Here is a 14,452-nt window from a genome sequence, read left to right on the forward strand (position 1 = left end):
CAAGCAAGCCCGGGGCTTTGAACCAGTGACCTCAGAGTTCCAGATTGATGCCCCATCCACTGCGCCACCACAGGTCAGGCCAACACCATAACTTTTTATTTATTTTTAGTGGGAGGAAGGGAGGCAGAGACAGACTCTCACATGTGCCTGTACCAAGATCCACCTGGCAAGCCCACTAGGAGGTGATGCTCTGCTCATCTAGGGTGTTGCTCTGTTATAACCGGAGCCATTTTTTTAGTGCCTTAGGTGGAGGCCATGGAGCCATCCCCCCATGCACCCCATCTGGGATCCATCCAGCAGCCCCTGTCTGGGGCCAATGCTCTGCCCATATGGGGCTGATGCTCACAACCAAGCTCTTTTTAGCACCTGAGGCAGAGAAGCTCCACATAGTCATCGTCAGCTCAGGAGGTTTACACACTCAAACCAATTGAGCCATGGCTGTGGGAGGGGAAGAGAGAGAGAGAGTGATGGGGGGAGGGATGGAGATGTAGATGGTCGCTTCTCCTGTGTGCCCTATCACACCCTGGACTTCCACATGCCAGGTCAAGACTCTACCACTGAGCCAACTAGCCAGGGCCCATAAACTTCTTTTTAAGATTTTATTTATTGATTTTTTTAGAGAGAGGACAGAAAAAAGGCAGGGAGGAGTGGGATCTCAGCAGGACAGATCAAGGAAATGCCCACTCATCTTTGAAGGTTCTTCATATTTCTCTCCTCAATGAGGCCTGTGCACAGTATCCACTGCCTTCTAGGCAGTTATTCTCTTACCCCACTATTCTTCCTCAACACCTGCTGCTTCCTTTTCATGCATTTATAAAATTTATTGATGCATATTCATATATATATTTTAAAAGGTTTTATTCATTGATGTTAGAGAGAGAAAGTTGCAGGGAGGAGTGGGAAGCATCAACTCATAGTTATTTCTTGTATATACCTTGACTGGCCAAGCCCAGGGTTTCAATCTGGCGACCTCAGCATTCCAGGCTGATGTTTTATGAACTGTACCACCACAGGTCAGGTTATTCATACGAATTTTTTTTTCTTACCACAATCTTCTCTACTAGACTATGAGATTCTCAATAACAGGAACAAGCTCCAATCTAGGTAAATACTTGAACCTGGATGGAGCCCTTGTCCTCCTTTTCAAAGCATCTCTTCCAAGTCCATGGCAGAAGGCCCTTCCAGTAGGAAGTTTCACTGCTCTCAGCCCAGTCTTCTTACTGACTCTTGGAATCAGGGCAAGCAGGCCTTGCTCTTGTTAGAGGTGGGGTTCCAGCCATCATCTGGTCCCTGCCTACCTCTCTTCCATCTCCCACACTACATTTTTCCTCATTTAATTGGCTCCAGTTACACAAGCCTTCTGTTTCTCAAACATGCCAAACTGTGAGAGGGAGAGAGAGACAGGAAGGGAGAGAGATGAGATGCATCAATTCTTTGTTGTGGCACCTTAGTTGTTCATTGATTGCTTCTCATATGGGCCTTGACTGGAGGGCTCCAGCTGAGCCAGTGACCTCTTGCTCAAGCCAGAGACCTTGGGCTCACAACAATGATCCTTATTTTACAGTAAGGATTCCCTCATTTTGGGTACAGGCCTCATTAAGCACATAAATGTAAAGGACCTTCCAAGATGAGTGGGCCTTAAGTCCTCTGGAGTTCGGTTTAGAACACTTTTCTTCCAGAGTTTCAAATGGTTAACATTTTCTCATCATTCAAGGCATCTTGAATATTATTTCCTCAGAGATGCCTTCCCTGCCCACCTCGAAGAAGCCCCCAAACACACCACTCCCCATTGCATCATTTTGCTCTATTTCCTTCTTGCACCTGTCAGTATCTAACATTATCTTGTTTATTGTTTATATTTTTTACACCCTAAGAAGGGCCATATTAGTCAAGATTTCTGTGTTGTTTTTTAAAAATATTTTTAATTAATTTATTTATTCATAGAGAAAAGAGACAGAGAGAGGAAGCATCAACATGTAGTTGCTTCCTGTATGTGCCTTGACCTGGCAAACCCAGGGCTTCAAACCATCGACCTCAGTGTTCCAGGTCAACACTTTATCCACTGTGCCGCCACAGGCCAGGCGAAGATTTTTGTCTGTTTTGTTCACTATTGCATCTCCGATGCCTAGAATCGTGCCAGGCACATAGTAGGGCTAAATAAATACTTGATGAATGAACACAATCAAAATGGTTTGGGGAATCTTGAGTGTGAGTACCCAGGCATATGCCGCCTTTTCTCAAAGAAGAACAAAAGTTTGACCAGAAGTAATCCCAACATTCAAATTATGCTGTTGCCTCTGTGGACAGAGGCTCAGGTTCGAGTCCTGACTCTGCTACCCATTTCCCGGTGTAACTTCATTTCTGAGAGGTAGTTTGGTGCAATAGAAAGAGCATGAGCTGTGGACTCTTACCAGCTATGTGACTTAGAACAAATTATTTTAAGCTCTCTAAGCCTTAGTTCCCTCATTTGTCAAAGGGAGATCTTTGGATGCATGCCCACAGAGCTATTGTAAAGAGGCAAAGTAGGGATTTTAAACCTTTACTGAGTATTATTTCTCTTTTCTTTCGTCATTTCTGATTCTTAGTTGCTCCATTCATAAATGGGAAAAGTAGGTATCTTTTTTTCAAGAGAAATGGGAAATACAGTCCAATTTTTAAATGTTAGGTATAAAACTTTGTAAAAGACCTCTATCTTACTTGAAGCTAATTTTTTTTTAAATTTATTTATTCATTTTAGAGAGGAGAGGGAGAGACAGAGAGAGAGAGGAGAGACAGAGAGAAGGGAGGAGGAGCTGGAAGCATCAACTCCCATATGTGCCTTGACCAGGCAAGCCCAGGGTTTCGAACCGGCAACCTCAGCATTTCTAGGTCGACGCTTTATCCACTGCGCCACCACAGGTCAGGCCGAAGCTAATTTTTATTTTTATATTTTATTTTATCTTTTACAGAGACAGAGTCAGAGAGAGGGATAGATAGGGCAGACAGGAAGGGAGAGAGATGAGAAGCATCAATCATTAGTTTTGCGACACCTTAGTTGTTCATTGATTGCTTTCTCATATGTGCCCTTACCGTGGGGCTACAGCAGACTGAGTAACCGCTTGCTCAAGCCAGCAACCATGGGTCCAAGCTGGTGAGCTTTGCTCAGACCAGATGAGCCCACGCTCAAGTTGGAGACCTTGGGGGTCTCAAACCTGGGTCTTCCGCATTCCAGTCTGATGCTCTATCCACTGTGCCACCGTCTGGTCAGGCTACTTGAAGCTAATTTTTTTTTTTTGTATTTTTCTGAAGCTAGAAACCGGGAGAGACAGTCAGACAGACTCTCGCATGCGCCCGACAGGGATCCACCCGGCATGCCCACCAGGGGGCAATGCTCTGCCCCTCCGGGGCGTCGACGCTCTGCCACCAGGGGGCGATGCTCTGCCCCTCCAGGGCGTCGCTCTGCCTAGACCAGAGCCACTCTAGCACCTGGGGCAGAGGCCAAGGAGCCATCCCCAGCGCCCGGGCCATCTTTGCTCCAATGGAGCTTGGGCTGCGGGAGGGGAAGAGAGAGAGAGAGGAAGGAGAGGGGGAGGGGTGGAGCAGATGGGCGCTTCTCCTGTGTGCCCTGGCCGGGAATCGAACCTGGGACTTCTACACGCCAGGCCGACGCTCTACCACTGAGCCAACCGGCCAGGGCCTTTGAAGCTAATTTTTAAATGTAAAACACCTTTAAGGTCATACAAGATACTTCTGTGGGCTGGATTTGTCCTGTGAGCTACCAATTTCCCATCTAGGCTACTGGGTTGTTAGGGATGCTATGAGACCCTTATTGTACAGTTTAGGCAAGTTAGTTTACTTCCCAGAACTTAATTAGCCCACCTGTAAAATGGACCCACCTTTGTGCAGTTCAAAACATATCAACAAACTCATAGGTACAGACAACAGAGGGGGAGGGGAGAGAAGGGGGAGGTTAAAGGGGGTCATATATACGGTGTTGGAAGGAGACTAGACTTTTGAGTGGTGATATTTTACCCCAATACATTTAATTTTAAAAGGAGATCAGGTGTGTGAAACGGTTAGCATAATGCTTAGTAGGCTCACGGAAGACACAGCAGCTATGGCTTTTTGTGGCTGTTGGTTGGTAAGTATGTGTCCAAGGGGCAAGATATCCCAGAGACCAAAATTCCGGTAAAGGAGAAAAGACGGAAAACGGAGATAAAAGAGGAAAGAAAAAAGGTGAGGAGGCACTAGGGTCCGCCCTCCAGGCGGGGCGCCAGCAAGAGGCCTAGGCCAGGGCTGCAGTGCACGTGGCCTATTTTGGGCGGGGCGGATGTGCTCGGCCGCCGCAGAGACCTCCGAGCGGGGCAGAGGAGTTGACCTCTGATGGTACATTACAACTGGCCTGCGAGGTCCTTGAGGGACGAGGTGGAGCAGCCTAAGGTCCTAAGAGTTGGGGGACAGCAGAAGGAACTGTGCCTAGGTTGCCCACCTTCCTGGGGCAGACAGACCGGACGTCTGGATCCTCCGGATCCCTCCCCTAGGGGGCGGGGCTAAGTGTTCTGACCAATGACCCACCGCCCCTGTGTCCCCGCCCCGCCTTCGGAGTCGCGGCCTCGCTGAGTGTCCAACCGCCGGGAGCCCTGGTCGGGGGCTTCTCGAGCTCGGAACCTGAGGCTGGTGAGTGCGCGTCCCCCAAGGTCTCCGCCCCGATCCCGCCTCCCGCGGGTGCCCTAGAGCTCGGGGCCGTCAACCTAGGCGCCGGGGAGTGACTCAGCGCGTGGAGGGCGGCGACTCGCTGGGACTGGAGACTCGACCTGTTCTGGGCCTTGAATGCCGGATGAGTGGGGTGAACGAGTGTCTTCAGACCTGGTGCCGGGGAAGTGCTGATGCCTAGGGCCGAACTGGGGTGGGAGAGGAGAGGCCAGACCCAGAGACCAAGGTCGAACTAGACAAGCCACGGCTGCGCCGCCTTGCCTGGGCCAAGGCCATGGTGTGCTTCTGACCCAGCCGCTTGCTCCAGGACACCAAGATGCCCGGCGAACAGCAGAGAGAGGAGGAGGAGGAGATGCACGAGGAGATGGTGCTGCTGGTGAAGAGTGAGGAGGAGGAGGGTGAGGAGAAGTACGAGGTGGTGAAACTCAAGATCCCCGTGGACAACAAGGAGGTGCGTGCCCCACACCCAGCGGCCCCGTTTCCCCTAACCTGGCCCGGGTTCCGCCTCCACCAGACAGAAGCCAGGGATCCGGCTCCTATTTCCCCGGAATCTCAGATCAGTAATCTGAGGGTTGGCAACCCCTCCTTCTGTCCCACTGCCCGTGCTGCCATCAAACAGATGTCACACCTACCGGGCCATGCTCTGCTCTGTGCTGCGTGCTGGAGAGTAAACGCTATGGTTGGGTCCCCGTGGAACGTGAGGTGTAGCATTGTGAGACAGCTGAGTAACCACGCAGCTACAATCCTGCGTGAGGAGTGCAGGCACCTGCGTGGAAGGCCTGAGCTGGGAACTTAATACAGACTTGGGGTGGGGGAGGGGCCAGGTTAGGCAACAGGAACTCCTGGCTCTTGGTAGCATTTACTGTTCCCCAGACAGTGTTTTCTGCACCTCAGTTCTGTACCTAGGTAGTATTTGTCCCGTTTTACAGGTGAGGTAGCTGAGGCGCAGGGAACTGGACCGTTTGGTGACTGGCCTAAGGTCTCAAAGGGAAGAGAAGGCTGAAGTGGGTGACTACTCCAGGCAGAAGAAACGGGCCTTTCAGTGGCTCAAAGGGAGTGAGGGCAGGGTCAGCCGTGCTGCATCATGAATGAGATGAGGGTGTTTGGCAGGCTACCACCTGAGGGTGATGAAGGTTTAAAGAGAGGAGTTTTCATATCAGAATAGGAGTTAATTTCCCTGTTCAAGACCCGAACTGCCACCACGTCCCAGAACCCTGCAGAACTCCACCCTCAGCCAGTGCAACGCTGCTTATAGCTGGAGAACTCTGGCTGGGTCCGTTTTCTGGGCCCAGATTCTGATTTCTTCCTGCAGAGGAGCCAGTTCCCAGGAAAGAAAGTTCTGCTGCCCCCTGGTGTATGCGGTGGGCCCTGGGGGAGGGGGCTGGCTGCTTTGGCCTCTCCTTCCAGTCAGAATAACTAGTTTGTTGTTCTCAGGCCTCCTTGGCCCAGCGTCCTAGCTTAGTGGGCCTCTTCTGGTCCTGGGGATCTCCTGATCTGCAGAGCCTCGGGTGGATTTCCACCTCCGTCATTTACCGGCTGTTCGACCTTAGGCAAGGTTCTTAACCTCCTGTGCCTTACTTTCTTCATTTGTGAAAGGAAAAACATAACAGCATCTACTTCATGGGGTTTTGGGGATTAAATGAGTTAATACGTGTAAAGAGTTAGAACTGCATGTCACATAACACTATGTAAATATTTGCTGCTATTACTCGTTCTTCTCCCTAAAGTTCAGGACCTAGGTCTTGGTCATCCTTCTAGAGATTTATCAAGTCATATTTATCAAAAGCCTTTTTGGGCTGAATCCCAAGGCTGGGCGTGAAAAGGGAATCCAACATGGAGGCCTAACCAGAGGAGTGAGGGCGAACAACTCAAGGCAGTGAGGAACACGTCCCAGAGAAAGCTTAGCAGGGATTTGGCAAATGGCGGCAGAGGAAGGGCATTCCAGGAGTAGTAAACAGCAAAAGCAGAGGCTTAGAAGAGATGAGGCCAGAGAGTAAACAGTATTGAAAGACAGCATCGGGCCCTGGCCGGTTGGCTCAGTGGTGGAGTGTCGGCCTGGCGTGCGGGAGTCCCAGGTTCGATTTCCGGCCAGGGCACACAGGAGAAGCGCCCATCTGCTTCTCCACCCCTCCCCCTCTCCTTCCTCTCTGTCTCTCTCTTCCCCTCCCGCAGCCAAGTCTCCACTGGAGCAAAGTTTGCCAGGGCTCTGAGGATGGCTCTGTGGCCTCTGCCTCAGGCGCTAGAATGGCTCTGGATTGTGGCAGAGTGACGCCCCAAGATGGGCAGAGCATCGCCCCCTGGTGGGCCTGCCGGGTGGATCCTGGTCGGGCGCATGCGGGAGTCTGTCTGACTGCCTCCCCGTTTCCAACCTCAGAGAAATACAAAAAATAAATAAACAAATAAATAAATAAATAAAAAATAAAATAAAAATAAAATAAAAAAAGAAAGCATCGGAACTTAACATACAGTGTGAGGGTATGCAGTGCCATCAGAAGCCTCAGATCAGAATAGGGACATTCAGTTTTCTACTTAGAAATTGGCCGTTGTGGGACAGACAGACCCATGTAAGGCCAGTAATCTGCTCTAAGGTAGTGCGAGCAGGAGAGACAAGAACCTTTATTGAACTGGCTGGAGCTAAGGATGGGAAAATGGAGGGTGGGTGGGCCTGGCTAGTCATGAATCATATGTAGGGGTAGACTCCACCATTTATCAGCTTTGCCTTGGCGTTCTCATCTGTAAAATGAGATAATGAAAGTAAGTAAGATTTTCTTTTTCTTTTTTTTTTTTGAAAGTAAGATTTTCAAAAGCCAGTCTAAGTAGCATCTGGGTGCCTGGGTTTGGAGGAGGAGGGTAGAAATGAGGATTACTCACACATATCCATGTAGATTTAGCACAGCATTGTGCCCACAAGACAGCTTATTAACTTGCTGTGTGGTCTCCCTGAGTCTGTTTCTATGAAAACTGTGATCTCGAAAGCTCTTACCAGTGCTGACATTCTGTAATATATTTTTTTTTTACAGAGACAGAGAGTCAGAGAGAGGGAGAGATAGGGAGAGATAGGGACAGACAGACAGGAAGGGAGAGAGATGAGAAGCATCAATTATCAGTTTTTTGTTGCAACACCTTAGTTGTTCATTGATTACTTTCTCATATGTGCCTTGACCGTGGGCCTTCAGCAGACCGAGTAACCCCTTGCCCGAGCCAGCGACCTTGGGTCCAAGCTGGTGAGCTTTGCTCAAACCTGATGAGCCCGCGCTCAAGCTAGCGACCTCAGGGTCTCAAACCTGGGTCTTCCGCATCTTAGTCCGACGCTCTTTTTTTTTTTTTTTTTTTTTTTTTTAATTTTTTTTTTTTTTTTTTTAATTTTATTCATTTTAGAGAGGAGAGAGAAAGGGAGAGAGAGAGACAGAGAGAGAAGGTGGGGAGGAGCAGGAAGCATCAACTCCCATGTGTGCCTTGACCAGGCAAGCCCAGGGTTTTGAACCTGCGACCTCAGCATTTCCAGGCTGACGCTCTATCCACTGCGCCACCACAGGTCAGGCGACATCCTGTAACTTTTAGTTATTACTCAGTCCCATGGCCAGTCATTGTCCAGAACAGGCCTTAATTATAGTGCATGCAGGGGTGAAGCATTCTCTCACTGCCTCTCAAAATCCAGTCTCTTGAATGAATACAAAGATTTTCTCAAAGGGCTCTATGCACATCTAATCTTCTCTCTTTGCTAGCTTAAACCTTTGAGTGGTTTTCTGTTTCCCTCAGAATAAAGTCTCAGCTCCTAAGCGTTCAAAGCTCTACACCAGGGGTAGGGAACCTATGGCTTGCAAGCCAGATGTGGCGCTTTTGATGGCTGCATCTGGCTCGCAGACAAATCTTTAATAAAAAAAATAATGTTAAAAATATAAAACATTCTCATGTATTACAATCCATTCATTTCCTACCGCTCATGTTCATGGTTGTGGGTGGCTGGAGCCAATCACAGCTGTCTTCCAGGACAACAACAAATTTTTATTGGATAATGCATAACGTACACGGCTCTCATGGAATTATATTTTAAAATATGTGGCGTTCATGGCTCTCAGCCAAAAAGGTTCCCAACCCTTACTCTACGCCATCTGATTTCATGTCCTGGCTTCATCACCCAGCACCAACGCTTGAACCAATTAAGCCACTGGCTGTGGGAGGGGAAGAGTGAGAGAAGGGAGAGGGGGTGGGAGCAAAGCAGATGACCTAGAATTGAACACAGGATGTCCATACGTTGAGCTGATGGTCTATCCACTAAGCCACCATCCAGGGCCTACTTTTTTTTTTTTTTTTTTAAGATTTTATTGATTGATTTTTGTGCAGGGAGAAGAGTGGGAAGCATATTACTTGCTTCTCATACATGTCTTAACAGGGCAAGCCCAGGGTTTTTTGGTTTTGTTTTTTTGGTTTTTTTTTGTATTTTTCTGAAGCTGGAAACGGGGAGGCAGCCAGACAGACTCCTGCATGCGCCTGACTGGGATCCACCCAGCATGCCCACCAGGGGGCGATGCTCTGCCCATCCAGGGCATCGCTCTGTTGCGACCAGAGCCAGTATGGCGCCTGAGGCAGAGGCCACAGAGCCATCCCCAGCGCCCGGGCCAACTTTGCTCCAGTGGAGCCTCGGCTGCGGGAGGGGAAGAGAGAAACAGAGAGGAAGGAGAAGGGGAGGGGTGGAGAAGCAGATGGGCGCTTCTCCTGTGTGCCCGGCTGGGAATCGAACCCGGGACTTCCGCACGCCAGGCCGACGCTCTACCACTGTGCCAACCGGCCAGGGTTTTGAACCAGTGACCTCATCATTCCAGGTTGATGCTTTACCCACTGCACCACCACAGGTCAGGTTTTTTTTTTTAGTTGGGAATTTTTTTTAAATTCATTTTTATTAAGAGAGAGGAGAGAGAGAGAGAGAGAGAGGGAGAGAGAGAGAGAGAACAGGGAGAAGAGCAGGAAGCATCAACTCCCATATGTGCCTTGACCAGGCAAGCCCAGGGTTTTGAACTGGCGACCTCAGCATTCCAGGTCGACGCTTTATCCACTGTGCTACCACAGGTCAGGCCTAGTTGGGAAATTTTTATCTCACCTAACCTACCTCATCTTCCTTGGTTCATTGAGGCCTGGGAGGGGAGTGACTTGCCCCAGGGTGTAATGAGCTAGTCTCAGCCCTTGTTACCAAGATTTTTGGGGGTACTCCAGGCCCCTCCTTTTGTAGCTACAGATAGTAAGATCCCTTGTGTGAAGAATTTCTTCTTCCTAAGTCAGTGAATCCAGCATAAGGAAGTCAGGCTGGTCAAAGTCATCTTAAAGAAGGGTGCTAAAGAGCCTGACCGGGTGGTGGTGCAGTGGATAGAGCGTCAGACTGGAATGTGGAGGAACCAGGTTTGAGACCCTGAGGTCGCCAGCTTGAGCGCGGGCTCATCTGGTTTGAGCAAAGCTCACCAGCTTGGACTCAAGGTCGCTGGCTCGAGCAAGGGGTCACTGGGTCTGCTGTAGCCCCCCAGTCAAGGCATATATGAGAAATCAATCAATGAACAACTAAGGAGCCGCAACGAAGAATTGATGTTTTTCATCTCTCTCCCTTTCTGTCTGTTCCTCTCTCTGACTCTCTCTGTCTCTGCCACAAAAAAAGGGATGCTAAAGAAAGAAGGTCCAGAAAAAAAATGTAGATATAATAAGAAAAATTCTCGCCATAATGGCTGAGATGTTGAAATAAACTCAATAGATAGCAAAACCAGGGCAAAACTGGAAAGTGTGACCTTGATTTTAGATCTGCTATGGGGAGTTTCTTGATTTAAAGTATCAAGTTGGTCTGACCAGGCGGTGGCACAGTGGATAGAGTGTTGGACTCAGATGCAGAAGATCCAGGTTCGAGACCCCAAAGTCGCCAGCTTGAGCGCAGGCTCGTCTGGTTGAAGCAAAGCTCACCAGCTTTGGACCCAAGGTCTCTGGCTCAAGCAAGGGGTTACTCCGTCTGCTGAAGGCCCACGGTCAAGGCACATATGAGAAAGCAATCAATGAACAAGTAAGGTGTCGCAACAAAAAACTAATGATTGATGCTTCTCACCTCTCTCCCTTTCTTTCTGTCCCTATCTATCCCTCTCTCTGACTCTCTGTCTCAGTTAAAAAAAATTAAAAAAATAAAGTATCAGGTTGTATTAGAACTTTGAATTCCTCTTGGAGAGTGCCAGGGACTTGGAGTTCAGACTCTGTCCCATCTTGGCCGAGCAAGTGCAGGGAAGCGCAGTATAACCTACTAGTTAAGGGTCCTGACTCCCACTGGCTACGGGAAATTTCATCTTCCTGAGCCTGTTTTCTTTTTTTAATTTTATTTATTTATTTTTAGAGAGGAAGAAACATCAGTTTGTGTTTGTTTTACATATTCATGCCTTCACTGGTTGATTCTTTTATTTCTTGATTAATTGATTGATTTTTAACGAGAGGGAGCAGGGGAGAGAGAGAGAGAGAGAGAGAGAGAGAGACAGGAACATCATTCTGTTCTTGTATGTGCCCTGACTGGGATTGAACAGGCAACCTCTGTGCTTCAGGACATGCTCTAACCAACTGAGCTATCTGGCCAGGGCCATTGGTTGATTTTTGTATGTGCCCAGTTGGGGATCGAATCCACAACATTGGCAGGTCGGGATGACACTCTAAGCAACTGAGCTACCCACCTAAGGCTTCCATTTTCTTAATTAAAAAAATTTTTTTCCTAGTGATTTGAGGGGTGGGAGAAAGAGAGAGAGAGAGAGAGAGAGAGAGAGAGAGAGAGAGAGAAGCATCAACTTGTAGTAGTTTCCTATGTGCCTTGACTGATCAAGCCTGGGGTTTCAAACTGGTGACCTCAGCATTCCAGGTTGACACTTTATCCATTGCACCACCACTGGTCAGGCGTTTTTAAAAACATTTTTATATATTGATTTTAGAGAGAGAAAGAGAGAAAAGGGGAGAGAGACAGAGGAACATCCATTTATTGTTCCACTTATTTATGCATTCCTTGGCTGTCTTCTGTATGTGCCCTGACTGGGGATAGGACCTGCAACCTTGGCATATCAGGATGATGTTCTAACCAACTAAGCTGCCCGGCCATGGCTTTAACCTTATATAAATATGCAGCATCCCCACCCCAATACCTGCACTCCTTGTCCATTCCTGAAAGGAGTTATAAAAATTTAATACTGAATCCCCAGTGCCTAGAACAGAGTCGGGCACATTGTATGCCCTTAATAAATATTTGTTGAATTAATAAAAAATAGCTAGAGCCTGGCCTGTGGTGGCGCAGTGGGTGAAGCCTCAACCTGGAACGCTGAGGTCACTGGTGGGAAGCCCTGGGCTTGCCGGGTCAAGGCCCATACCAACAAGCAGTCAATGGACAACTAAAGTGAAGCAGCTAAGTTGATACTGCTCACTCCCCTGCTCTTCCCTCTCTCCTCTCTGTAAAAGTCAAAGAAAAAAATTTTTTTTGAGAGGGAGACAGGAACATGTAGCTTGCTGCTCCTGTATGTGCCCTGACCAGGGTTTCCAACTGGCAACCTCTGTGCCCCGGACAATGTTCCAACCCAGCTATACATCCAGGTCTTAATTTTTATTGATTTTTAGAGGGACAGAGAGAGGAAGGGAGAGAGAGGAGAGTGAGAAGGGAGGTGTCCATCTGTTCTACTCAGTTGTGCATCCATCAGTCGCTTCCCATCTGTGTCCTGACTGAGGTTCGAGCCTGCAACCTTGTTATTTCTGGGCAATGCTCTTAACCAACTGAGCTAACTGGCCAGAGCCAATAAATAAAATCTTTGAAAAAAACACACAGAATGACACTGAGCATTGTGCTATGTGCGTTAATGCAGTGTCTAACTTATTTTTTAAATTTTACTTGCAGTATCTAACAATGCGCACAGCTATCGTGTGAGGCAGACACCCTTGCTTTCTTGTTTTACACATGGAAAGTGATGGATTGCAGCTTGTGGAGACCCAGGTCTCCAGCCCTGGGCCTAGGTTTCTGGGCTGACCTCTCCTGTCTCCCAGCAGGTCCCGAGCGAGCCGCCAGCGCCACCTGCCGACCCGACGCGCCCACACGCATGCCCGGACTGCGGCCGTGCTTTTGCGCGCCGCTCCACGCTAGCCAAGCATTCGCGCACGCACACAGGCGAGCGGCCTTTCGCGTGTACCGAGTGCGGCCGGCGCTTCTCCCAGAAGTCTGCGCTGACAAAACATGGCCGTACGCACACGGGCGAGCGGCCCTTCGCGTGCACCGAGTGCGGCTGGCGCTTCTCCCAGAAGTCTGCGCTGACAAAACATGGCCGCACGCACACCGGCGAGCGGCCCTACGAGTGCCCGGAGTGCGACAAGCGCTTTTCGGCTGCCTCCAACCTACGCCAGCACCGGCGGCGCCACACTGGCGAGAAGCCGTACGCATGCACACAGTGCGGCCGCCGCTTTGCGCAGAGCTCCAACTACGCGCAGCACCTGCGCGTGCACACTGGCGAGAAGCCGTACGCCTGCCCTGACTGCGGACGCACCTTCGGCGGCAGTTCGTGCCTGGCGCGCCACCGACGCACGCACACGGGCGAGCGGCCGTACGCATGCGCTGATTGCGGCATGCGCTTTGCGCAGAGCTCGGCGTTGGCCAAGCACCGGCGGGTGCACACAGGCGAGAAGCCGCACCGCTGTGCGGTGTGCGGCCGACGCTTCGGCCAACGCTCCAACCTGGCAGAGCACGTGCGCACGCACACTGGTGAGCGGCCCTACCCGTGCAGCGAGTGTGGCCGGCGTTTCCGCCTCAGCTCTCACTTCATCCGCCACCGTCGCTCGCACATGCGGCGAGGTCTGTACATCTGCACAGGCTGCGGCCGAGACTTCAAGCTGCCCCCTGGTGCTTCAGCCACCACTGCCACTGAGCGCTGCCCGGAATGCAAGGATAGCTGAGTGCCCTATTTGCCGCTGTGGGGTGTTAGTGTCCACCTGGGAAGAGGCACACCAGGGCCCAGATCTCCTGGGACTGAATGAATTAACCTGGACAAGGAGACCCCATCACCCATGTCTGGGAGACATGGCAGATCTCCTACATGGGATCCCTGGAAACCATTTCCACTTTCCCCTCACTAATTTTTGGCCCTGTGAATAAAGTATTCTATGCTCATCCCACTTGTGCTTTGTGAATGAGTTGGGTGGCAAGAGGAGCAGAGTTGGGGTTTTCTCCAAGCTGAAGTGACTTAAATGAATTGTTAGGGAATCAGGTGGGGATATAAACCCAAAGGGTTTCTGTAACTAGGTTAGTGTGTGTGGAGTCATCCCACACTCAGCCCTTGGTTAAGTCCTCATACCTCAGATCTGGAAGGGCCCATAAATACAGCACATTTGTGATCACACAAGCACTGCACTCCTCAGAGCTTTGTTGAACAGCCATGAATGTCATGGAGCTCAGTGTAGTGAAGAAACAAACACTAGTACTTGATAATAGTGTTCAAGTTTTTAAGTTCTTCATTATTGTTATTAGCTGATTTTCACCCTCAACATCCCAGAGTTAGGTAAATTTTTTTTTTTTTTTATGTGCCTTGACCGCGGGCCTTCAGCAGACCAAGTAACTAACCCCTTGCTTGAGCCAGCGATGTTGGACTCAAGCTGGTGAGCTCGTGTTCAAGCCAGATGAGCCCACGCTCAAGCTGGCGAGCTTGGGGTTTTGAACCTGGGTGCTCTGTGTCCCAGTCTGACGCTCTATCCACCTCCTGGTCAGGCCTAACACTATCTTTAGTAT

The 14,452-nt window shown here is 49.7% G+C and overlaps 1 protein-coding gene across 2 annotated transcripts; it reads left to right on the top strand.

Moving 5' to 3' along the window:
• Positions 1–4,346: 4,346 nt before the first annotated feature.
• Positions 4,347–13,838, top strand: LOC136403911 (zinc finger protein 771-like). Of its 2 annotated transcripts, none has more exons than XM_066383271.1 (2): positions 4,347–5,143; positions 12,724–13,838. In XM_066383271.1, the coding sequence occupies exons 1-2, from the start codon at positions 5,009–5,011 to the stop codon at positions 13,621–13,623; spliced, it is 1,035 nt and encodes a 344-aa protein (XP_066239368.1). In that variant the 5' UTR covers positions 4,347–5,008; the 3' UTR covers positions 13,624–13,838. The 2 variants fall into 2 exon arrangements, with proteins under 2 accessions (XP_066239368.1, XP_066239369.1); XM_066383272.1 differs by having other exon boundaries at positions 4,366–5,143; positions 12,727–13,838.
• The last annotated feature ends 614 nt before the right edge of the window (positions 13,839–14,452 follow it).

The sequence above is a fragment of the Saccopteryx leptura genome, chromosome 4 (assembly GCF_036850995.1).
Source record: "Saccopteryx leptura isolate mSacLep1 chromosome 4, mSacLep1_pri_phased_curated, whole genome shotgun sequence".
Taxonomy (NCBI): domain Eukaryota; kingdom Metazoa; phylum Chordata; class Mammalia; order Chiroptera; family Emballonuridae; genus Saccopteryx; species Saccopteryx leptura.

What these genes read in the sequence shown, in the direction of transcription:
- LOC136403911 (XM_066383271.1), top strand. Translation starts at nt 5,009, where the DNA reads ATGCCCGGCGAACAGCAGAGAGAGGAGGAGGAGGAGATGCACGAGGAG. An exon ending in TCCCCGTGGACAACAAGGAG is followed by an intron (nt 5,144 to 12,723) that starts GTGCGTGCCCCA and finishes CCTGTCTCCCAG; the next exon opens with CAGGTCCCGAGCGAGCCGCC.